A 23,141-nucleotide genomic window follows, 5' to 3' on the forward strand; every position below is an offset into this window, starting at 1 on the left:
CACTTACACATTCCAGTGTGAGTACTCACATGGAAGAATGTATGGCTGTGCATTCAACAGTAATTATATAGCACAGTTAATTAGAGTGTAGAAGGGAAACACCAGTGCTCAAAAGCTATTAATAAACATGGTAAACACTGATGACTGCAGTATGTTACAGCAGGTATAATAAGAGCATCCTTAATCTATATCTATCGATATTCGAATCAAGGAAATACTTTCACAACACTACAAGCCAGAGAATTTACCAGCTAAGACTGACATTGAATGATGCCTCAGTCTTCAAGTTGTATAAAACCTGATCTTGAAATCTTAAAAGGTGTGCATAATGTAGCATGTGCATTGCATACCAGGAGCTGAGAAGAAACAGCAGGAGAGTGCTAGTATTATTTGTTAAATAGCGTGTGATAACACCAGTATTATCCAACAAGTTGTGTTTCAGTTTTGTGAAGTGAAATTCTAGTATTTTAATAGTCTGGTACTTAATACTAATTACCTGATATTTATGTGTGTGCATTACATCTGTACACTTCACTTGTATTTTTATTTTATTCCTATTTATTCTATTTATCCCCTTCGTATATTTTATTTATATATGTCTCTGTATTTATATATATGTGTGTGTGTGTGTGTGTGTGTGTGTGTGTGTGTGTGTGTGTGTGTGTGTGTGTGTGTGTGTGTGTGTGTGTATTCTGTAACTGTAACTTCTGTCGGTGCTGTGCTTTTGGAAACCGAATTTCCCAGAGGAACCCACCCGAGGGATTAATAAAGTTTTATCTTATCTTATCTCTTATCTTTATGCTAGCGGTCCCCAACCTTTTTTGTGCTACGGACCGGTTTATGCCTTTAAGGTGTCGCGGATAAATACAACAAAATAAAACCAGTACTGGTACCCAAAAAAGAAGATTTATTCATAACACACGGGAAAAGACCCAGGGAAACAGAGTTAACGATAAAAACGATAAAAAAAAAATAATAACGATAAAAACCCTGAAAACCATACATTTCACACCTGACCTTCAACTCTCGCCCGATACCAAGCGACTCGTGGCCTGGGGCTCGGGGACTGCTGCTTTATGGTACCTAACCTTAGCTATTATGTTGAGCTCATGGTCAAATATGTTACCTTTTGCCTCCAAAAACCAACATGGCAGAGACCAAAACTGATGGGTGACATCACAGTGGCTACATTCATCTTTTATATACAGTCTGTGCTCATCACTATAAGGAGGAAACTCTCTCCAAACAGTCTGCTTTTACACACCCAACCACTGCTAGAAAACATTCAGTGTTCTGCATCGACGTAATGTAAAGTGTTTGTGTAAATGTAGATCTTTAAAAATGGAAAAGCACCGCTGTATGAGTTGCCACTGAAACTAAGTCAGCAATCTGATACAATGATGAAGATCACCATGACGTAACTTGTTTGGACTCACAGCACGGCTGGTCCGCCATAATTAATGCCATATTGTTTTCCCTTTTAACAGAAGGACATCACAGTTTGTGTTCTTCTCATACCAGAGCTGTGAAAAAAACTGTTGTTTATAAAGCAAAGTAATGGAGTGATTCAACTTAATCGAAAGGATCTGAGGTGGGACATAGGGGTAAGAAAAGTGTAGCTACGAGATGCACTGCCACCCAAAAGCTTCACAGGTGAATGCTTAAAAAAGAAAAGAAAAAAAAAAGAAAATGGACTGGTCAAAGTAGTAGCCATATCCCAGTAGATAAACTGGGAGCAGCAGAAATAAACTTTTTGTTTTAAATTTCAAGCTGTCAAAGAAGAGTTGTTACTGAATGTGCGCATACATCTGTGAAGACACAACCTTCCAAACCAGGTATACAGAGTGTTTTCACTACAATCACAAGAACCAGTGCCTAAATGTTTTTACAGCACTCAAGCCCAATAAAAAGGGGGGAAAAATGCAGATGAAATGCCCTCAAACATTTTGTTTTGGTGTCATTGAGGGTCTCCTCACTCTTTGTTATATATAAACCACTATTGTGGATTTTATGTCGCAATCGTTTAAAGATGAAACCTACCACCACGTCACTGCGTCCACTTCAATATGTAAACCAGGACAGCTACAGATTACTGGATTTTTAACCTTTAAAAAAAAGGTTCACTGGCTTCATTTTCCAAGTTATTTAGGTTTTTTATAGCCTAAAGACACATAACTACAAGTATTACATGTAGCTACAAGTAAGTACATTTTATCTGAAAGTGTTTCTTTTCTCAAATCCCTTCAAACCTTCAGAGGGTTTGAAACATCACTATAAAAAGAAACTTCATCTTTCATAAAGAGGATGTGGCCACCGGACAATGAAATCATAACAGTAAAAACTGTTTCCAATTATTAAGAAAACCTATAACCTAAAAATAACTCTAATCTCTCCTGCTGCATTATTTTCCACTGCACGAGTGACTTTTCATGTTTTTCCATTGCGTTCAGCTACGGCTAGGCTTTACAGACCAAATTCATATTGACATTTTATGTTTCAGTATTTTCAACAAAAGCAACTATGCGAAATGTCACAAACAAAACTCTGGTAAATATCTAGATAATATTTAAACAGTTGGTTTCTTTATTAAACAATTGCTGCCATTTTTAACAACTGTATTAGAACAGACTTGTGGTAGAACAATGGTAGTTTACCCTTGACTGGGTAAACTACCTCGTTTCAGTCTGTGATAGTTTTTTCTTCCTTCCACTCTGGGGCTGTGTGAAGCACAGATCCACTGATCTTACCAGGTAGAAAGCCAGCCCCAAGCAGAAAGAAGCACCGACCTGCACAGAAACTGAAGGCATGATCGAGCGTTGACATGGACGGCAGCAAAACCAATTTAAGCGGTCTACAAGAAATAAATAATATAGTTTAAGTATACAATATATGTAGAATATTTTCCCTGCATCAGCATGAGGCTCCACTGGAAAAAACAGGAATTTACTTTGCTAAAAATGAGACATGTTTATCTATAGGTTCCTCAATGGGTTAGTTTGTGCTACTCTCTGACTTTGATGACAAAATGTGTTAGTTCAGATTAACCAATAAATTCATTGATGCATCAGCTTTTGTCAACATTATGTAAAATAAGGTCCTACCATCTAGCTTCATACGTCTTAACTTTTATCCATTTAAAAAAAAAAAAAGAAGAAGAAGAAAAAAAACAATCATTTTAAACATGACTACTGTCTTTCTAGAGCAGCACACTGCAAAACTGCACCATTAGCAGGACTGTCATCCGTCTTACTTTTTACCTGAACTGTTTGCAACTTCTCATCACAGTGTAAGGGATGCTGCAGCCCTGATTAGTAACAGGGAGCTGGATAACATCTGAGACGCAGATGTTAACTGGCATTATGAAAAACAGGCAAGATCAGTTTAACTAATGGTATCAGAGTTGAAAAATTTAGTTCAGAGCTTGTGAACTCGTAACTCTGAACCCACATACAACTCTGCCAGCCTGCAACCCCCAATTCATCTACAGGCAAAAAGTTAAATGAACAAAACTATAAAAATGACAATGCTAAGTTGAGGTACCAACAATCATAAACAGCCCACTGAACAGTAGTCAGGTTTGGTAACATTCTATTTTTATTACAAGGTTCAGACATATTTTGTGGCTCCACACGGAATTTTGTTAGTCCAATAAACTTAAAGGTTGCCGACTCCTGGTCTAGTCAACGAATCCATCACAGACCTTCCGAGGGTTCCACAAACCCTCTCCGGTTCTCTAGAGCAGCGGTCCCCAACCCCCGGGCCTCGGACCGGTACCGGTCCGTGAGTCGTTTGGTACCGGGCCGCGAGAGTTGAGGCTCAGGTGTGAAATGTATGGTTTTCAGGGTTTTTATCGGTTTTCAGCGTTATTTTGTTATCGTTTTTATCGTTAACTCGGTTTTCCTGGGTCTTTTCACGTGTGTTATGAATAAATCTTCTTTTTTTCGGTACCGGTACTAGTTTTATTTTGTTGTATTTATCCGCGACACCTTAAAGGCCGGTCCGTGAAAATAATGTCGGGCATAAACCGGTCCGTGGCGCAAAAAAGGTTGGGGACCGCTGCCATAGAGGTCCTGGCACATGAAAGTTTTCTGTCACTGGGATGATGAGCGACAGTCTGAGCGTAGATTTGGGGTGGAGTATAGCATTATTCAGCAACCACCAAATTAAAAGCTCAACAAATGGTGTAATTTTGTCACCCAAGGACTTTGGCTTGACTCAGTATGTAATTTAGGAAGAACGGCCCCAACCATGCAGCTTTAAATGTGCACTGGCTTGTAACTCTTAACCACACACATGTATACACACCCACACTAATTATGTGACACAGAAACCTTTCTAGAAGTCAAGTTGTTAAGCACAGAGGTACTACAAGCTGTTACTATGACACCATGGTGGGTGATGTTCCAACCACATCCTCCCATCGCTTCAGAGAAAGAGTTTAACAAGAAGTGATTGTGTGAAACAAGCCGTCTCGTAAACGCTGGCCTACTCCTTCGCCACCAACATCTCAGTGCATTACTTGATCAGTCATACCTATCAGGAACAAAAACAAATACCTGCAAGAAAGGATTTCCTTGTAGTCAAGGGCACAGCTTGCTGCATTCTTGATTTACTGGATGTATTCCTCAGGATATTCAGAGAGAGTTTAGTCATCACACAAGTGGAACAGTGAATGATTAGCATGTTGCAGTTTTATTTTCCATTCACAGACACATTTACGTATGCAACTTAAATTGTTTTTGTTTTTTTAAATAATTTCAGCTTTAAAAAGGGGAAATTTGGAAGATAAATTCCACTTTAGTTAGCTTTATTGTTAGTGGGGGTTTTCTCTTAATTTTTTTTAACCCATTGCTGATTAATATTTTCACTTCCTGTATGAACACAAATCTTTTTACCCAACTGACTTCTCCTAATGGCGGCCTACCGTAACATATGTTTTGTCTCCAACTTGTCGTAAGTTGTCTCTGCTGTGATTCACTAGATATTTATCCATCTGCGTACTGTGTTGCGAAGGAAATGCCACAAAACCATTTCAAACTACCTGAGGTACATTTCACATATTTCATTATGCTTTGTCATGAAGGCTACTGTTATACAATCTGATATGGCGGTTATTGAATTTAGGTCATTGAGCATTTAAGAAGGATTTCTCATCTGCATGGATAGCCTGGCACTGCACCATCATGTGGAAATCGCTGGACCAGTTAACTAAAATTGGACAGTTGCATGAAGAGCATCGATCTCTGCCTCTCCTTGGACAAAATGTTCTCAGTTCAATCAAAAATATCTTAGAGAAAAAGTCAGAAATCTTTTCATATCTATTACATTTAAATAAACGTGTCTGAATTCAGGGCATTTCTTAACACGTGCCTTCAGATCTCTCGGGAACTAAGACGGACTCTTGCATAGTGAGAGATTACTTGGAATTTTGCACCATTGATTGATGTCGATATTATCCCCGTCAATCATCAGGTAACATCAAAGCTCAGCAGCTGCAATTTTCCAAGAATTTGCCTCCTTGCTGAACCTGTTGGCAAAAATGTGAGCACCTGAACCCTGCCCTGCATCCAGAGCAGAGGAACTTTCCTCAGGTATAACATCACAGATCGAAAACTGGGTGCTCATTTTGTGTTAATGCACAATTAGGACACAGACTTCACTCAAAAGCACGCTGCTCTCTGATAGGTGCCTCTGAATAAATTCCTCACATGGCTCATGCATTTTAAATCTGGCAGGCCCCTGAGGAAATAAAATCCCTGGTCTAACAGCTAATTTACTGACCTCTAGAAGCCAAACGTAAACACGCATTTTAATTAAAAAGGCACACATTTCTGAGATCTTTTGGGAGCCATTTTGAGTCTCTGCTAGGTTAACGTTTACCAGGCAGACAGTATAAATAATGTGAAGAACAGAGTAGTGAGCAGTTTGTTCAGTCTAGACAGCATCTCCAGTGCAGTCTTGTGACTCACATTGTGACAACGACAGTAGCAGTGGGGAAAATTACAATTCAGAGCTGCTGACATTAGCTAAAGAAAATGTCTTGGGGCTTTCGACATAATGTGCAACGTGAGGAAGTGTCATCATCTTTGATACCCTTAAGCAATATTCACAACATCTACACCCATGAGGTGACTAAACCAAAAGACAAAGCTTTAGACTGAGAACCAAAATCAAATTACGAACCAGCAGATTAGACCTCTGTATGTGTCAAATGTTTAGTATTTGCATACCTCGCAGAAACATGCACACTTGTGCATTTCAGCAGCCATATTAGTATTCAGAATCAGCACCTGGAACATGTTAAGTCTTGCTCGCAGACTCTCGCTGACCACATGGCTCTCTCCCAGCAGCATTTTCTCGTGTTACCTTCTACATTATAAATACTATGATAACAGTGTGCAGGACTAATCTTAAAATTGGTGCATAGGTGCAGGATTTTTCTGGCAAAAAACATGCCTTAAGGAAACAGTGACGTTTCTCTTTTTTTGGCGGGGGTGGGGGGTTCAAAAGTATGTCGATCATACACAGAAATTCAGCATGATGAATTCGATTTATGGTGCATAAGTTGCAGATCATTTCTAATCAGACAATTCAGTGGTTGCTTTACAAATGAATTTACAGATAAAATGTGAGAAGTGGTTGAAAATGCAAACCCAGCCTTCTCAAGCCGCTCTTTGCACAGCTTGAGAAGATTGGCTTTGGTATTTTCTGCTCTACAACTCCTTCCAGTTGGAAACGGTGGCAGCGCTGGTAGTTGGAAGTGGACCAGAGGTGCGCAAGTAGACGACTATAAAGAATAGAATGAAGAAATTCAAATCGGGTATGGTTTTTGTTTTCTACTAGTGGAAGTGCAGAACTTTTTGATTACAACAAGCCACGCAAACAATGCAGGAATGTTCTTCTTGTCAGGCGTAGCTCGACATGCATCCTGACAACACTGGAGGAGCTGACTGTTTTATGATTCGTAATGTTAAAGCAGTCACACACAAAAGACCTCTCTGATTGACAGCCTCAGCAGACTGAGGCAAAACGATTTGTTTATATTTTGGAAAATGAGGTTCAGTGAATTAACTATCAACTTTTTTGTTGTTGTTGCTGTGTACCACCAGATGTACTGAAAAATAAAACAGGATTAGTAATTAGTGATTTTCAGGTAAGTTTGGAAGCGCTTTGGTGCAAGCCCAAATTCACTAGCTGCCAAGCTGAGGCATGTTTGGTTGAAGTAAGTTCAAGATAGTTCATTGTTATAAAGACATGTTTTTAACCTCAAGCAATGAAAGATGCTCCCAAAGTCAGTAAGTGACACTGAGTAACTACTATGATTACAATAATCTGTCTGATCTGCCATAATCAGACAGCACTAGGGAAACATAAAACATTTTTAGTCGTGCATAACATTTTATTAAGAGCACCAGCTACTATCATTACCCTTCCACTCTCTCATCCCCACTTTACCTCAGTCAGCTTTCATTTACGGGTATTTGTTGTTCTCCAATTTAATCTCTGTTATTGCACACATTAGTTTTCCCTCCTAAATTAGCACAGACAGCATATTACTTTGAACCACATGCTTCACCTAAACGTCTGTTTCTTCCCTTCTGGTAACTGTATCGTGGCTCTTCAGGCACAAGTGCTTTAGTAGCCAGAATTTCTTGACATACAAGCTAAAGTCAACATACACTCTGCTATAGACATTATATTTAAAGTACAGGATGTGCTTCCTATTACTGGCTCATATTGTGTGAAAATTTCACAGCAATCATGGTGCACAAAACCAAAGATGTACACAGAAGAGACTGCACAGTAACTTCCAACATCCAGTGTCCTGCGTAGATGTGCAACACACTGGCTCACCAGAATGAATGGTATAACACAGAGGCTTGAACTTCAGTGTTTACCTTGATAATGCTGCTCCTGCGTGGTATTTCAGATTTGGTGTCCAGACCGGCAGAGGTGTTGGCGTTGTCCACCCCGGTTTGGCTGCCAGGTGCGACGAGGGATCCCGAGCCGACCATATTTTCAGATATCCCACAGTCTCCATTCAAGACCGACACTTCGCAATGCGTCTTACCAGCTGCGTTGTCGCTGGGCACGGCAGTATCGTCGGGATTCAATGGAGGCAGGCTGCCGTCCTCTTCAAACTCCGCCATAGGCACTTCGAGCACACACACACGCTCCCTTTCTCTCTCACACACACACACAAGCTGACGAGCTGCTGGGTAACAAAGCCGTATGTTTCAGCCGTACTCCCAATTTCCTGCCTGGCCTATTGCCTCGATGTAACATTTACACCAAATCACGCCGTATCATCTCTCGGTGCAGATAGCTGACAGGTTCCTACAGAGAGAGGGGTTTTCTCCGTGCATTGTGCTCTGTGGAGAGAAACCACAGCGATTAGCATAATTAGGCAGCATGACAGTAGTAACAACAGCAACGTGAACAGTGGCAGCTTTTGTACAGAAGGCGTTCAGCAGTGCGCTGAAAGCGGATGTTAACTTGCAATCACTACAGGCTGTCATCACAAATGCAGAAAATACAGCCGGTTTTTCCCCATTTATGTGCATGCTTTCTTGTGCATTTCTGCACAAGTTCGCACACACAGCGACTCCATTACGGTCCATTTAACTGTAATAACAATAATAACAACCCCCCCACACCAGCGTACCGGTGGTCGTTAAGGTAAATAACGTTAACAGAAACTTATCAGGTCAATTAACGTCTCCACTAAAGTCACGATTAGCTTCATGTGACGCTCGTCTGTTTTGTGTACTTGCCTTTTAAAGCGCCTGGTCCCACACTATCCATGAATGACCCGTCTTCTTTGAGCACAGCACCCTTGGCTGTCTTTCACTACTGTGTGCCGAGCAGCGCTTAGCTTAGCTACAGCTAACTCCACTCGCCTGCTAGCTGTTTGAAGTTAGTTTTCCCAGCCAACTAAAACCCTAAAAAGGAAGGAGAGAAATGCTTCCCCTGAATTTTTTTTTTCAGGTCAGACTTCAGCGGTTATTACGTTTTCTTAAAAGAAAAATGAGAAAAGAAACGAAAACGTTGATTTCCCGTTAAATCACGCGCATACAGTAGTCTCCATGGAACAAAGTTGTGTATGTCTCGTGAACGCGCAGCAGGAGAAACAGGCCGAGCTGTCAATCAAACCCATAGACAAGGGCTGCCAAACATACGGCCTGCGGGCTCGTACCGGTCCGCCACAGGGTCCCGTTTGGAACACCACAGGGTCCCGTTTGGTCCACTTGATGGTTTGGCAAAGTGTAAAAATTGCAGAATAAACCTTAATTACTCCTGTTAATCAATAACATGTACCACCGGTCCTTTTGTGGTGGTGCTGAAACTGAAAGATACAGAACGTATTTATAGATCTAGTCCAGTGATTTAATTCTTAAAGGTGTCAAATATGTTTTCAATGTTTTATTACTTTACGGTGTGATCTGTAAAATATAATGTACATGTACAGCCAACGAAATCACACTTATTTATCTCAAAAGACCTCACCTGCTCATCATTAGTGTTATAAATTACTCTCAGGAAATAAGAAAAATGATTAAGTACGAAGTAATACCCCTTGTTTTAAAGTTATAGAAATGTGGTTTTTAATGGTTTTTAAGGTTTTTAAAAATGTGAGCAAAATTTTTAAAAACCTTACCTGTGGCTGAGCTGAATAGTTCTCAAAGTTTTACTTCATGTCCAGAAGAGAATATTTGGACGTGTAATAATATTTACTTATTAAATGATTAAATATAAACAATTACAGAATGTTTTTACTGAGCTTACCCACTTAAGCTGAAATTAGGTTGCACTTTGACTAAAATAAGTTAGAAATCCGTGCTGTAGACTACCAGGAAATATTAGACCCACACACACACATCAATTACTTTCACTTTTCTACATAGCAAACAAGGCTGCGTGCCACACACTGTAAAATACCCACATGCCTTTCACATTACTCTCACATAGTTTAAGTGTTTTCTTGCTGACTTATGTCACATAAGTCAAAACAAAAGTACGTGCAAAAAGGCCACAAAACCAACAGCACCACAAAGTCATCAAGAACATACAGAGAGTAAACTAAGGGTGACTGAACAGCATTTCAATTCCAGGTTTGTATAAACTTTTCAGCCATAAATGGATATAAATGTTGGATGTTACCTATCTGTCTGAGCTAAAATAAAGGTTACAACGTATTCCAAGGAGACACAACATACCATGCATGCAGTGCAAACCAACCCAAATCCTCTTTTTATGGTAACATTTGGATGATTGGAACAGAACTTTTATCATCGTTTCAGCCACGATAATCATTATGTCGAATAATTTGTGTCTTACATGGAATGTGGATGACACAGTGCATTTGTGTTTTCATTTTCGTCACAGGGAATTAAGACAATGTAAAGTTGGTTTTCCTCACTTTCACAGAAACTCCCTTGTGAGTGAACGTAGCTGATTATTGTAATAGCACAACGGCCACCTTCATTGGGCAAGTGTTTCGTGTTATGTCATACCCGGGGAACTATGTGCTAGAGTAGGTCCAACCACCTGGGAAGGGGCTCAGTGTGAATTGTAGAGGTGTTTTGGGGTCAAATGCATTTTTCATGCTTACACCTGCTGTGTCGCTTAGGTCATGTCAGAGCAATGAGAAAATGCAATTTTGATAATGTGGTTTAACAGTTAGAGCTCATTTTCACTTATCAAGTGAGAAAATAAGCCCTGTAGTTATACTGTTCCAGTCACCATTCATTCTACCTACAACATTTAACAAGGATAATACAAAAAAACCCCACCAAAAAACATAAATAAGTCTTGCTGGTGTAGTTCTGCTTTCTTTTTCTTTAATTTTATTATATATTTCTGTATCATGTTATCTTCTTTTCAAGCATCATCTGTGAATAATGCATAAAAAGAAAGTAAACAACACGAAACAAAATAAAAGTCAACAGCAGCAAGAAGCAAGTGCACACAAAAGATTCTTGGGCAAATGTCATTAATCTCACAGTTTTATTCATCAGTTTCACATACAGGAAGTCCTTGAAGATACAGGAAATAGATGGATAACCAAAATATTGTCAAGCTGCTTTTAGGAAGAGCAAAGACAACGTTCCATGGAAAGCCTTTCTACAGCAGGGAATGCTGTTTTCTAACAATGACCTGGCAGGGTTGACTCTACACTTACTTTTGAAAGTAAACAGATTAATGCTTTGAAATATAAACTGCTTTCTCTGCATGACTGTAGGACATGTTCTGAATGACTAATGTTGTTGTTGTCCATCTGAGTGGTATTTATGATGAATCAAAAACAGCTCACATTATGTCTAATTTCCTTGTATTTATACGGACGGTGCTCGGAAGATGTACTAATCTGAAAGGTGAAGTAACGGCTCTTACTACATAACAGTCTCATTGCACTATTGCGTCAGATTTCTTGTGAAAATATTCTCACAGTAACTACTCTTTGAAAGAAAGTAATCGGGTTTTAGGAGGGATGATTAAGCGATTTAAAATATTAGTCATGCATAGTCAACACAGACCTTAAATGTAATTCATAGAGCCTAAATTCATACCCTCCTTTACAAAAAGACACACAGAGTGAGTGATGAGGCTTAATGTTATTTTACATGGTTTAGTAGGCTTTGTTCATAGTCCACTGCCTCAGATGAAAGCAGCCAAAGCGAGTGTTGTGAAATACAAAAGCAGGAGGTGGGGTGAGTTGTACAACAGAGACATCTGCTGACTTATAATGGTACACTGTCTTTTTTTGTGCAGGGCAAAGTTTGTTCTGACTTGTCCTGTGACCATTCGCGTTTGCATTACAAAACACTTATAATAATAATAAAAACAAAACGTCTACCCATGCTGTTATGTTTTAAATATAAAAGAGCATTTTCCTTTTTCAACGTGGTCTTTTTGCACAAGTGTGTAAAACAGTTTAGTTGTCGGTGATTTTCCTTCGGCTGTGGTTCGGCTTAAAGCTTTTTTGGTGGTGCCTCCAAACAGTTCTCTGTGGTACCATGTAAGATGCTACCGTTGTCCCCTTGACAAGAGCTACTATTTGTAGTTAACTATTTGTTTTTAACCAATTTTCTCCTTAGTATAAGAAACAAAACAGTCGGGTACATTCAGTATTTTTTTAATTAATATTTATTCATACATTTGGAAATTGATTTTTACTGTATCCTTATTATTGAGTGTGTGTTCAGTATTTCATTTAGTTTCTTTGCTTTATTGATTGTTTGTTTAATTGTTTGTTTTAGGTCATCACTAGTTAATGAGAAAAATGTCATTTTTGCAGCTTTTTAAACTTCTTGATATTGCAGTGTCATCTTTAACCGTGGGAAATTCTCTGCTGACTTTCATTACATTTTACAATAAAAATGAATGTGAAGGCATGAGCATATTGCATATTAATGTAAACTCAATAAATATGTGTATGTAAATATAATAAAGCTCTGATGACTGTTACATATGGGATCAATTTACTGAAGACTGTTCATATTCAGTCATTTAAAGACAGTTGAACTTCAGCATATGCAGAATATGCTATTTTTAATGTACTAATACTTATTGTATCAGTATGTGCTGAGTCAATATTTAAATGCACCATCTGGTGCTGCCAGCATCATTGGATTAACAATAACACTTTATTTAATGTTTGTTCCGACAAAATACTGCGATTCATTATGACTGTCTGTCCACAATCTGCAAAGTGTCTTTGATTAAAGGTGAAGTGTTAAAGAAATGTCTCCAGACAATAGAACAGATTTGTCTGTATTTATTTATTTTCCATGTTCTCTTTCATATGTCATTGGTATCTTATCTCATGTTACAGACAGAGAGCCAACAAAGAACATGTGAACAGTACTGGGCTGAAGCTCAGTTTGCAGACTCAACAGTTTAGCCTTTAGCCTATTGGAATGATCTCGGTGGTGCATGTGCATGAAGCAGGGCACCAAGCCTTCACCAGCTCATTACTGCATCCAGTGGTGTTTTTCAAGATTGGACAGTTGATGTAATGGTCTATATATGGACAGGGGTTGTCTAAAAATAAAGTAAAGCAATGATTAGCTCATTGTCTTCATTATCAGCAACACATTTTACCTGCCCAGTAATTAAACACCACATTTACTTACTGCAGAGTTTGTCCACACAGTTGTTAGGACAGGAGCCACATGGAGATCCCGGTGTGTAAGGCGCCCATCGCCTGAAGTTTCCTCTGTTAAATAAAAACAGTTTATTACAATTATTTCAGGCTTAATAATTGTAATTTCATGTAATTTAGACTCTATTTTTCGTTTTGTCTGAGCACATATGTCTGTATTTACATATATATTGATATTTGTACATGTAAATGCAAGTATGTGTACTTGCATATATCGTTTTTTCTGTATATGTCTGAAATAAAGATAAAGATACAAAGTGTGCTCCACCCTCAAACTTCAATTTATTTCCATTGCTGTTAAGATTGCTAACAAAGTGACATGTAAAATAAAGCCACTGTAGGCTTTATGGGTGTGAAAGGTGTCACCTACGCGCGATAATAATGGCAGCCATAGTAATAGATGTTGTTAGGGCACAGCGTTGCTCCACAGCCAACTTTGTATGAGCTGTTCCATATGACCTGATGAGAAAAACATAAAGCCGTTGGTTTTAGAGATACTCCAGTGTTGAAATAGCTACTGACTGCTCAAATATGAACATAAGTCATTTATGTTTGTCCTGTTTTAACATTGCTAATTCTTGACTGCCTGGAAACATTTGGGCACTACACTCTGCAAGTTAATTTGTATTTAAAGCACTACATTTGTTTTAGTTAAAAGAGACAAATTTATCTTCCTAAAAACGCAGTGCCTGTTTAAAAGTGATTAAACAACTGCTTTTTGAAATATAAAAATTTCATTTTTCTAAATAGGTTTGGATTCTCTTTTTGAAAGCAGGAAGGGCCACTCGTCTTGAACATACAATCCACCATAAAATGAATACTTAGTAATGAGAAAGACACAAACAGAGTCCTTCGTCATGACATCAAAAGCATCCTGCAGCTCAGATAGCAACATTATACTTTTATTCAACAACGATAAAACTAGAAGGAATTTTTGTACTTAATCATTTGGACTTCTCTTATCACTGTCTGCACTTTCTACTTAATTCATGTATTTTGCATAATGTGAGCCAGAGTTCTCATGTAGCATGTCACGGCCGGGCGGATCGCACACAGTAATTCGGCGTGCCCGTGTGGCGTGCTGGCTAGACCCAAGCGCGGCGAAGGCTAGCGGTGGGTTTGGAGCAGACACGCAGTTATTCTAGTAATGACCTGAGCACGAAGCGTGGCTTCGGAACGGTCGTTACAGACAGAGAGCGAGCGGAGCCGGGAAGAGAAAAAGGATCGAAAGGGGTTGTAACTCACAGTTGCTGGATCAGGCGGAGACTGATGTCGCAGAGTTTCGGAGCTCGTGACACGAGGATACTGATGTCTGAGCGGCGAACAGGTGGGTGGCGTCTCTCTTTTAACCCCGGCCCCGTGATCAGCTGATCACAGCCGATCACCGGCTGACAGGACCCCCCCCCCGAGGACCGGCACCCGACGGGCCAGGACGGCGGCGACGGAAATCCGAGATGAGGGAAGGATCCAAGATGAAGCGGGACGGCACCCAGGAGCGCTCATCAGGGCCGTAGCCAGCCCAGTCCACCAAATACTGGACCCCCCGGCCCCGGGGACGGGAGTCCAAGATCCGACGGACAGTGTAGACAGGACCCCCATCGACGATCCTGGGCGGGGGCGGGGCCCGGGAGGGGGGCGCCAGTGGGGAAGCGACGTGCCGCTTAAGCTGCGAGACGTGGAAAACCGGATGGACCTTCATGGCGGGCGGAAGCCGGAGACGGTAAGCCACGGGGTTGAGCCGGGCGGTGACTTCGTACGGGCCGACGAACCGGGGAGCGAGCTTCTTGGACTCGCCGCGCAGCCGTAGGTGCTTAGAGGAGAGCCAGACGCGGTCCCCCGGCCGGAAGGGGTGACCCGGGCGGTGGCGGCGACGATGCTGCCGGGTGTACAGAGCGTTGGCCCGGGAAATGGCAGCCCGCGCCTTGATCCAGGCCTGGCGACAGCGGCGGACCATCCGTTCAGCAGCCGGCACGTCGACCTCCGCTTCCTGATGGCTGAAGATAGGAGGTTGAAATCCATGACAGACCTCAAAGGGCGAGAGACCGGTGGCGGAAGAGATGTGAAGGTTATGAGACAACTCAGCCCACACCAGGTAACGAGGCCATAGCGACGGTTGGGCGGAGACGAAGCACCGTAAGAAGCGCCCCAACTGTTGGTTGGTCCGTTCAACCTGCCCATTGGTCTGAGGGTGATAGCCGGACGAGAGACTGGGAGACGCTCCGATCAGGCGGCAGAAGGCCTTCCAGAACCTGGCGGTGAACTGTGGCCCCCGATCGGAGACTATGTCCTTGGGGAATCCGTGAAGCCGGACGACATGGTCCAGGAGGAGCTCGGCCGTCCGTTTGGCGGAGGGGAGGCCGGCCAGGGCGACCAGGTGCACCGCCTTAGAAAACCGGTCCACAAAGGTGAGGATGGTGTCAAGACCGTCTACAGATGGAAGGCCGGTAACAAAGTCAAGGCCGACATGGGACCAGGGACGTCTCGGCACCGGGAGAGGGTGAAGGTCGCCAGCGGGTGGCTGGGTGGAGGACTTGGCCCGAGCACAGGTGTCACAGGCGGAAACGAAGTCCCGGACGTCCCGAGTCATGGAGGGCCACCAGAAGGCACGACGGAGGAGCTGGAGGGTTCTGTCGGGCCCTGGGTGACCAGAGAGCGGGGAGGAGTGAGCCCAGAGCAAGGCCTCCTGACGGCACCGGGATGGCACATAGAGCCGCCCAGCTGGGGTCTCCGGCGGAGGCGGTTCGGCGGTCAGGGCGTCCCGGATAGAGTCCTCCAAGGGCCACCGAAGGGGGGCAGCGAAACAATGAGACGGTAGGATAGGCCCAGGGTCTGACGTGAAGTCGTCCTGGGTGAACTGCCGGGAGAGGGCGTCTGCCTTGGTGTTCTTGGAGCCAGGGCGGTAGGCGAGGTGGAAGTTGTATGGTTCGAAGAATAAGGCCCAACGGGCCTGCCTTGGGTTGAGCTGCTTGGCAGAACGAATATGGATCAGGTTCTGGTGATCAGTCCAGATCAGAAACGGTTCTTTCGCTCCCAGGAGCCAATGCCGCCATTCTTCCAAGGCCCACTTGATGGCCAGGAGTTCCCGGTCGCCGACACCATACCGTCGCTGCGTGTCGGAGAACTTCCTTGAAAAGTAGCAGCACGGGTGAAGTTTTCCATCCGGGCCGTGTTGAGAGAGGACGGCGCCAGCGCCAACATCGGAGGCATCCACCTCCACCACAAAATCTCCGGCAGGATCAGGGTGGAGCAGGACGGGAGCTGTAGCAAACCGACGAATAAGGTCTCGGAAGGCCAGTTTCGCACCAGGGGGGAGGCAGAAGGGCTTGGGCAGGTTAGCTGGTTTGGTGAGGGATGTCAGTGGCGCGACAATGGTGCTGAAATTGCGGATAAAGCGCCGATAAAAATTGGCAAAGCCCAGGAAGCTCTGTAGCTGCTTAAGGCTGGAAGGCTGAGGCCACTGGGTCACGGCTTGGAGCTTTTGCGGGTCCATGGTCAGGCCATTGGAGGAGATGGTGAAGCCCAGGAAGGTAGTGGACCGTTGATGGAAGGCACACTTTTCCAGTTTGCAGAACAGCTGGTACTCGAGCAGCCTGCTTAGCACGGCCCGCACATGGCGAATATGGTCTACTTCGGTGCGAGAGTAGATCAGGATGTCATCCAGATAGGCAAACACCCATCGGCCCAGCATGTCCCGCAAGACGTCGTTGATCAGGTGTTGGAAGACAGCAGGGCTGTTGCAGAGGCCGAAGGGCATCACCAGATACTCCCAGTGCCCGTTAGGGGTGATGAAGGCCGTCTTCCATTCGTCCCCTTCTCTAATCCGCACCAAATTGTAAGCGCTGCGTAGGTCTAGTTTGGTGAAGATGCAGGCCTGGGAGAGGGAATCGAGCGCGGTGGATAGCAGAGGAAGAGGATGGCGGTTCTTAACAGTGATTTTATTCAAGCCTCGGTAGTCTATACAGGGGCGAAGCCCGCCGTCTTTCTTCTTTACAAAGAAGAACCCCGCAGCTGCAGGGGAGGTAGAAGGGCGAATGAAGCCCTGTTGGAGAGCCTCAGCGACGTACTCCTCCATGGCTTTGTTCTCTGCGGTTGACAGCGAGAACAGGCGACCACGAGGAGGGACTGCTCCCGGGAGGAGCTCGATGGCCATGTCGTAGGAGCGATGAGGAGGGAGAGCGGCGGCTCGCCTCTTACTGAAGACCTCGGACAGGTCATGGTAAGCCGGAGGGATCCTATCCAGATCGACGGGCTCCGGGGGTGACGCCTCTTCTGACTTTGAGTCCTGTCCAGTCCGGAGGAGAAGGCAGCGGCGTGAACACTGGGGACCCCAGTCCAGGATCTGGCAGGAAGACCAGGAGACGTGGGGGTCATGTCGACGGAACCAGGGGTATCCGAGGATGAGAGGAGAGGAAGGGGCCGAGACTACTAGGAACCGGATCTCCTCCTGATGATCCCCGACAGACATGCGGACTGGCTGGGTCTGGAACTGGACCGGGTAGGGTTGGAGTGGTCGCCCGTCTACTGAGGTCACCGGGAGAAATCGGTCGACGGAAGTCAATGGGATGCGGAGCCGAGAGGCTAGTTTTTGGTCGATGAAGTTCTCGGCGGCTCCGGTGTCCAGGAGGGCTTCGGATGAGAGCTGTTGGTGTTTCAGGTGAAAAGTGACCGGTAACAGAAAACGAGAGGGATCGGAGGAGTGGGAAGGGCCAGGTGGGACACCCCCGCAGTCTACCTGGCGTCGTCGTTTCCCGGCCGTAGCGGGCACTGGGGACGACGGTGTCGAGCTGATCCACAGTAGGCGCAGAGGCCCTCACGCCAGCGTCTCTCTTTCTCCTCTTTGGGGAGTCCACCCAGCTGCATGGGCTCCTCGCTGGATGTGCTGCTTGGGCTAGCCGTGGCTCCATCAGAGGGGGGAGGAGGTTGCGACGACGTGGTCCGCTGAGGCTGGAAGGGTTTTAAGGCCCGAGGGGCATGGCGAGGCCGCGACATCACGCGTTGGTCGATCTTCAGGGCAAGGTCCACGGCCTCATCCAAGGTCTTTGGGGCCTCGCGGCCGGCCATCTCGTCTCTGATGTAATCAGCCAGCCCCTCTAGAAAGATGGAGCGCAGAGAAGCATCTCCCCATTGAAGCTTAGCAGCCAGGGTGCGGAATCGGGAGGCGAAGTAACAGACTGGTCGGCTGCCCTGGCGTAGATGAAGCAGCTGTGACTCCACTTCCACTTCACTGCTGGGGGGAACGAAGGTCTTTTTTAACTCCTCCACAAACAGAGCATAGTCATTACACGCTGCAGACTTATTGTTGTAGAGAGCCGCGGCCCATTCCTGAGCCTGGCCAGACAAGAGAGAGGTGAGCATCGCCACTTTTGCACGGGCAGTGACGTATTTAGTGGGTTGACATTCAAACATCATGTCTAAGGTGGCGAGCAGTCCATCAGGCCGGCCGTCTACTCCGTTCCACTTGTCGGGTAGTCCGATCCGGGGTTCGGCGCTCACCGGCGCTGGCTGACGTTGCAGCGAGGTGACGGAAGAGGAAAGCTGGAGGACAGTTTCGGTGAGAGACTCCATCTTTGTGCTCATCCGATCCACCACACCGCGGAGATATAACACTTCGGCTTTCAGCCGTTCGAATTCCGCTGGGTCTACATGCGGCTCAGACATCCTGTCACGGCCGGGCGGATCGCACACAGTAATTCGGCGTGCCCGTGTGGCGTGCTGGCTAGACCCAAGCGCGGCGAAGGCTAGCGGTGGGTTTGGAGCAGACACGCAGTTATTCTAGTAATGACCTGAGCACGAAGCGTGGCTTCGGAACGGTCGTTACAGACAGAGAGCGAGCGGAGCCGGGAAGAGAAAAAGGATCGAAAGGGGTTGTAACTCACAGTTGCTGGATCAGGCGGAGACTGATGTCGCAGAGTTTCGGAGCTCGTGACACGAGGATACTGATGTCTGAGCGGCGAACAGGTGGGTGGCGTCTCTCTTTTAACCCCGGCCCCGTGATCAGCTGATCACAGCCGATCACCGGCTGACATAGCACTTCGATCAGCCAGTCATTAGGCAGTAGTTAAGTGCGTCATTTCTGAAGGGGCTGACCTTTGGGATTTTCATCATAACTGTCTGTAGTTTACTCAAAGTGGTGCAAAAATGTTTCTTGCAGCATGATAATGCTTCATGGCAAACAGCAAACGTGTCGGACAGACTTTATTAATGTGTCGACCTTAGTGGGTGATTCACAATATAAATGTCTATCTGACAAAGCTGCAGATATCACTATATTATTACCGCATACTATTGTCAGTGTAGATCAAAATCATTAAGCAGCTACCAAGAACTGAGGCTACTTGAGAACAAAAGGCATCCCTGGTGTTAAAATGCTCTGTGAGTAACTTTTCTTAGATAAGCTTATATTAGTTCAGTTCAAGAATAATATGTTCACTCAGTTGGAGTTGTGTTGTTTGGCCACCTGATCACTGCAAGCTTAAGATTCACGCTCTTTTGGGTATGTATTCACTTTGTTATTGTGTGAATGTTTTGCTGAGCAAAGATCTGTAAGACTGAAGCAAGACAGTAATAAATGGAGAAAACAACAACCCCAAAGATGCTGAAAAGCTGTATGAAATGAACAAAGTCGTTTCATTTGTCATTTGATCCACAGTTAACCCATTAAAGTCTCAATCACTAATCCATTGCCAAAAAAGGTCTCATTAAAAATGTTGTGTTTACGGAAGCGTCTGGTGAATAAAAATACGTGATATTAATTTGCATTCCTTTTGCAATTTATTCCTTTCGATGTACCATGCAACTTATTTCAGTTTTTTGGGGAGGAAATAAATCACACTGATGATGAAGAAGTCTTAAAAACTCACAAAGAGTCATGTAATCAAATTATGATGCACTTGGCTTTAATGGGTTAATAAAAAGAAGCAGTTATCAAACAGGTAAAAGAAAGCAGAAACCTTTCTGTATAAGCTGTTGTTACCTGTGTATAGTGACCAATAGATTTTCCATTGGTGGATCCAGTGGGGTAATTGTAGTGTTCTACCTCACTATGCCACGCATTGATGACATCAGTCCACGACTTAAGAGAAGATGAATAGAACAGATTCTCGCCCAAGTGATATCCTTTTTGACAGTGGGAAACATGGCAGCACTGATTATTTATTAGGATCTACAAATGCAGGCTTTCGTTTTCATGTCACAGTAGATGTCACGGCTGGGGCGGCAGTCGTGTGGAGGTGAGAAGGAGGATCCAAATAGCAGCCAGAGGTGGAGGTGCAAGTGAGATCTATTTACAGTGAGTAATAACCAAGAAGCGGGCAGAACCGAAACATAAACCTAAACTGGGAAAACTAACACAAAAGGAGGACACGGGGCGAGGAGCAGAGAGACACGGTGAAACACGGAATAATGCTGAGTACACAGAAGATTCACAGAGAAACACAGACGACGCGACAAGAAGCACAGGCAGGCACAAACTATAAATACGCACACCAGGTAATCAGGAAAAGGCACACAGGAGGGGACACAGCTGGAACTAATGGGCATAACGAGACACAGACCTACAAAGTAAAACAGGAAACACACAGACTGTTTTACAACACAAAACTCAGGGACCCGTACAGAGCACAGAGGGAGACACAGGTAGGGAAAATAAACACGACAACCAAACCCCAAGAACTAATACAAAATCAGAATAAACTAGAAAATAATAATCATAAACTCAAAGCGCTGGGTCACCGACCCACGACCATGACAGTAGATTTAATTTTTAGTAAAACAGGGTTCATTAAAAGCCTATAGATCATTATCTCCTCGTAGATAATATATTCTACTCTGTGTAATTTGTTATTAAAAGAAGGTATTAAGACTGAAGATAAGATAAAGTTCACTGTGATTCTGACCATCAATCACAGGTTTGCTCAGTTCAGAGGGAACCTTTAAATTGAGCCAGATTCAGATATGGAGATGTGGTGCAAGGTAACAAAGAAAAAGAAAGAAAGAAACTGAAGGAATAAAGGGAAGAGACATATACCATTGAGCAGGCGGGTGCTGGGTGCTCCATGATCCAGAATACACTGATCAACCCAAGCCTGAGCACTGGCTGCTACCTCCTCACTATAGCTCTATAAAAGAAAAAGAAAAAAAACCCATTATATTTTGAACATACACCAACAATCCCTAAGAAAAAAAAGTCATTCTCTGGTTAGATTTGTGCTGAAAAGCAGCCCATTTGTGCCTGGAAAAATTGGTGAACTAAGAATGCAAAGTTAGAAAATACATCCTATTCTAATGCTTCAAATATGAAATGGCTTTAACTGAAGTGCCCTTGCTATTTGACACAAGCCAGTTTGCTATTCTACCAAAAGTTCCAACGCAAACGTGCAATTTTTCTTTTTACTTCTCTGCTAAAGCCTCACACCTCTGCACCCAGCTCGTTTGGCAAGGACATGAAACAGCTTTATTCTCCTGCTTTCAGAACTTCTGGCTTGATTTCCTACACTGAATATGCTTTAATAAAAGAAACATCACATGTGATTAATATATAAATCATATTTTAGACTGATTAAATCTATCCATGAAATAAAATTGTCTAATGTATTTGAATATGTCAAACAGCTTCAATACATTTGCATACAATCCGAGTTGCTTGAATAGAACTGGAAAGAACTGGATAAAAACTGGAAGTTAGGATTGAGTCACCTCCTTATCATTAAACTATACAGTCCGGCTTTTATGATTTACAGGACTGTGGGTGAGGTGCAGTAAACCTCTCCCACTTTATCATTTTTCTCCCTCCTACAGGGAAGGAGGGAAAACAAATGCTGAGGATTGTGAGTAAACACTTGTGGAGCCACATTTACTGTTAGAGTTGAAAGCACGACTGACCATTATCAGCATGTCAGACGCCGAAGGCTGAACCGCTCTCCTGAACGCATTGTGCACGTCTACGATCTCAGCCTGAACCATTGCATTTTGTGGGCAAACGCCTGCAGGAGCGCGTGCGCACGCACACACACACACACACACACACACACACACACACACACACACACACACAGACATTAAAAATCAATGTGTAAACACCGGATTACAGACATAATAAGGAGTGGTATTTACTCCCGTGGTTTAATATCCATGATATGACTCACAAACATATCCTGGTTTAATTGCTCTAAAATGACTCGACATACAAAAAGAGTACACAGAGAGAACTGGGCCAAATGCATTAATCTTACTGGGAGACTTACTGGCACAGTTTCAGATGATGATTAAAATAAAATACTTTTGCAAACATGCCTAATGCATTTTTCACAGCGCTTACCTGGCTGTGGACACACCATGGAAGGTAGCATTTGAAAATGAAAAGAAAATTCAAGTTAATTTCTCATAAATGAAACAGACTAAAAATGCTAATTCTACTTGTTGTAGCTATTTTAATGCTGTTATTTGTTTCTTTTTTATCAGTTTCATTCACTGCTCTGTCAGGGAAGTTTATAGACAATTAACACTATAAAACCTTTGAGTCCCAGTTGTCCCCCAAAATATGACTAATAGTGGAGAACTGTATCCTTGTGCATCATTTGTCTTGCATGAAAAACTTAATTCAACAGTACCAAGTGAATGAAAATAAAGAATATTTTAGTCTAAACTCTGCTGAGGACTCACAGAACAAAAAAGAGGTTTTAAATTCTAAAATATACACTTTTCAGCCCATGCAAAATTCTTGCAGCATATGATAACATAGGTGACATTACTGTGTAGTAGAGAAGAAAGCTTTGCACTTCTACTCACCAAAACACATGCTGAGTGCACCTGATGCACTGCCACGATGTAAATGAGGAATGCTAGCATTTTCTCTGAGAACAAGAAAACAAAACAAAAATCATTTTTTTCTTTTTATCCATGATGCTTTTAAACATTGTTGCCATTTTTAATTTCTGTGTAGTTTTTGTAGCTTGCCATTCATCCATGAAATAAGTAA

General features: G+C 43.4%; 3 protein-coding genes across 4 annotated transcripts in view; 1 reads left to right on the plus strand and 2 right to left on the minus strand.

Annotated features, from left to right (window-relative positions):
- plcl2 (phospholipase C like 2) overlaps positions 1-8,372 on the minus strand; it is a 39,480-nt gene extending 31,108 nt beyond the window's left edge. Inside the window, exon 1 of the mRNA XM_026183506.1 lies at positions 7,899-8,372. Coding sequence (XP_026039291.1) covers positions 7,899-8,150 — 252 coding nt within the window. The 5' untranslated portion in view covers positions 8,151-8,372. The remainder of the gene's footprint in view (positions 1-7,898) is intronic.
- A 2,632-nt stretch (positions 8,373-11,004) lies between these two features.
- The window catches only part of LOC113032403 (cysteine-rich venom protein), a 50,581-nt gene continuing 38,444 nt past the window's right edge, over positions 11,005-23,141 (minus strand). Inside the window, exons 4-10 of the mRNA XM_026185314.1 lie at positions 22,948-23,016; positions 22,046-22,146; positions 21,192-21,282; positions 20,139-20,281; positions 13,536-13,624; positions 13,137-13,219; positions 11,005-13,044 (exon numbers count right to left, since the gene is read on the minus strand). Coding sequence (XP_026041099.1) covers positions 12,908-13,044; positions 13,137-13,219; positions 13,536-13,624; positions 20,139-20,281; positions 21,192-21,282; positions 22,046-22,146; positions 22,948-23,016 — 713 coding nt within the window. The 3' untranslated portion in view covers positions 11,005-12,907. The remainder of the gene's footprint in view (positions 13,045-13,136; positions 13,220-13,535; positions 13,625-20,138; positions 20,282-21,191; positions 21,283-22,045; positions 22,147-22,947; positions 23,017-23,141) is intronic.
- The window catches only part of rftn1b (raftlin, lipid raft linker 1b), a 145,007-nt gene continuing 140,835 nt past the window's right edge, over positions 18,970-23,141 (plus strand). Inside the window, exons 1-2 of one of the 2 annotated variants that reach the window (XM_026185312.1) lie at positions 18,970-19,123; positions 20,361-20,453. The gene's annotated coding sequence lies outside the window, so the exon portion shown is untranslated. The remainder of the gene's footprint in view (positions 19,124-20,360; positions 20,454-23,141) is intronic. The other variant, XM_026185313.1, reaches the window with a different exon arrangement.

Source organism: Astatotilapia calliptera, chromosome 11, assembly GCF_900246225.1.
Source record: "Astatotilapia calliptera chromosome 11, fAstCal1.2, whole genome shotgun sequence".
Taxonomy (NCBI): domain Eukaryota; kingdom Metazoa; phylum Chordata; class Actinopteri; order Cichliformes; family Cichlidae; genus Astatotilapia; species Astatotilapia calliptera.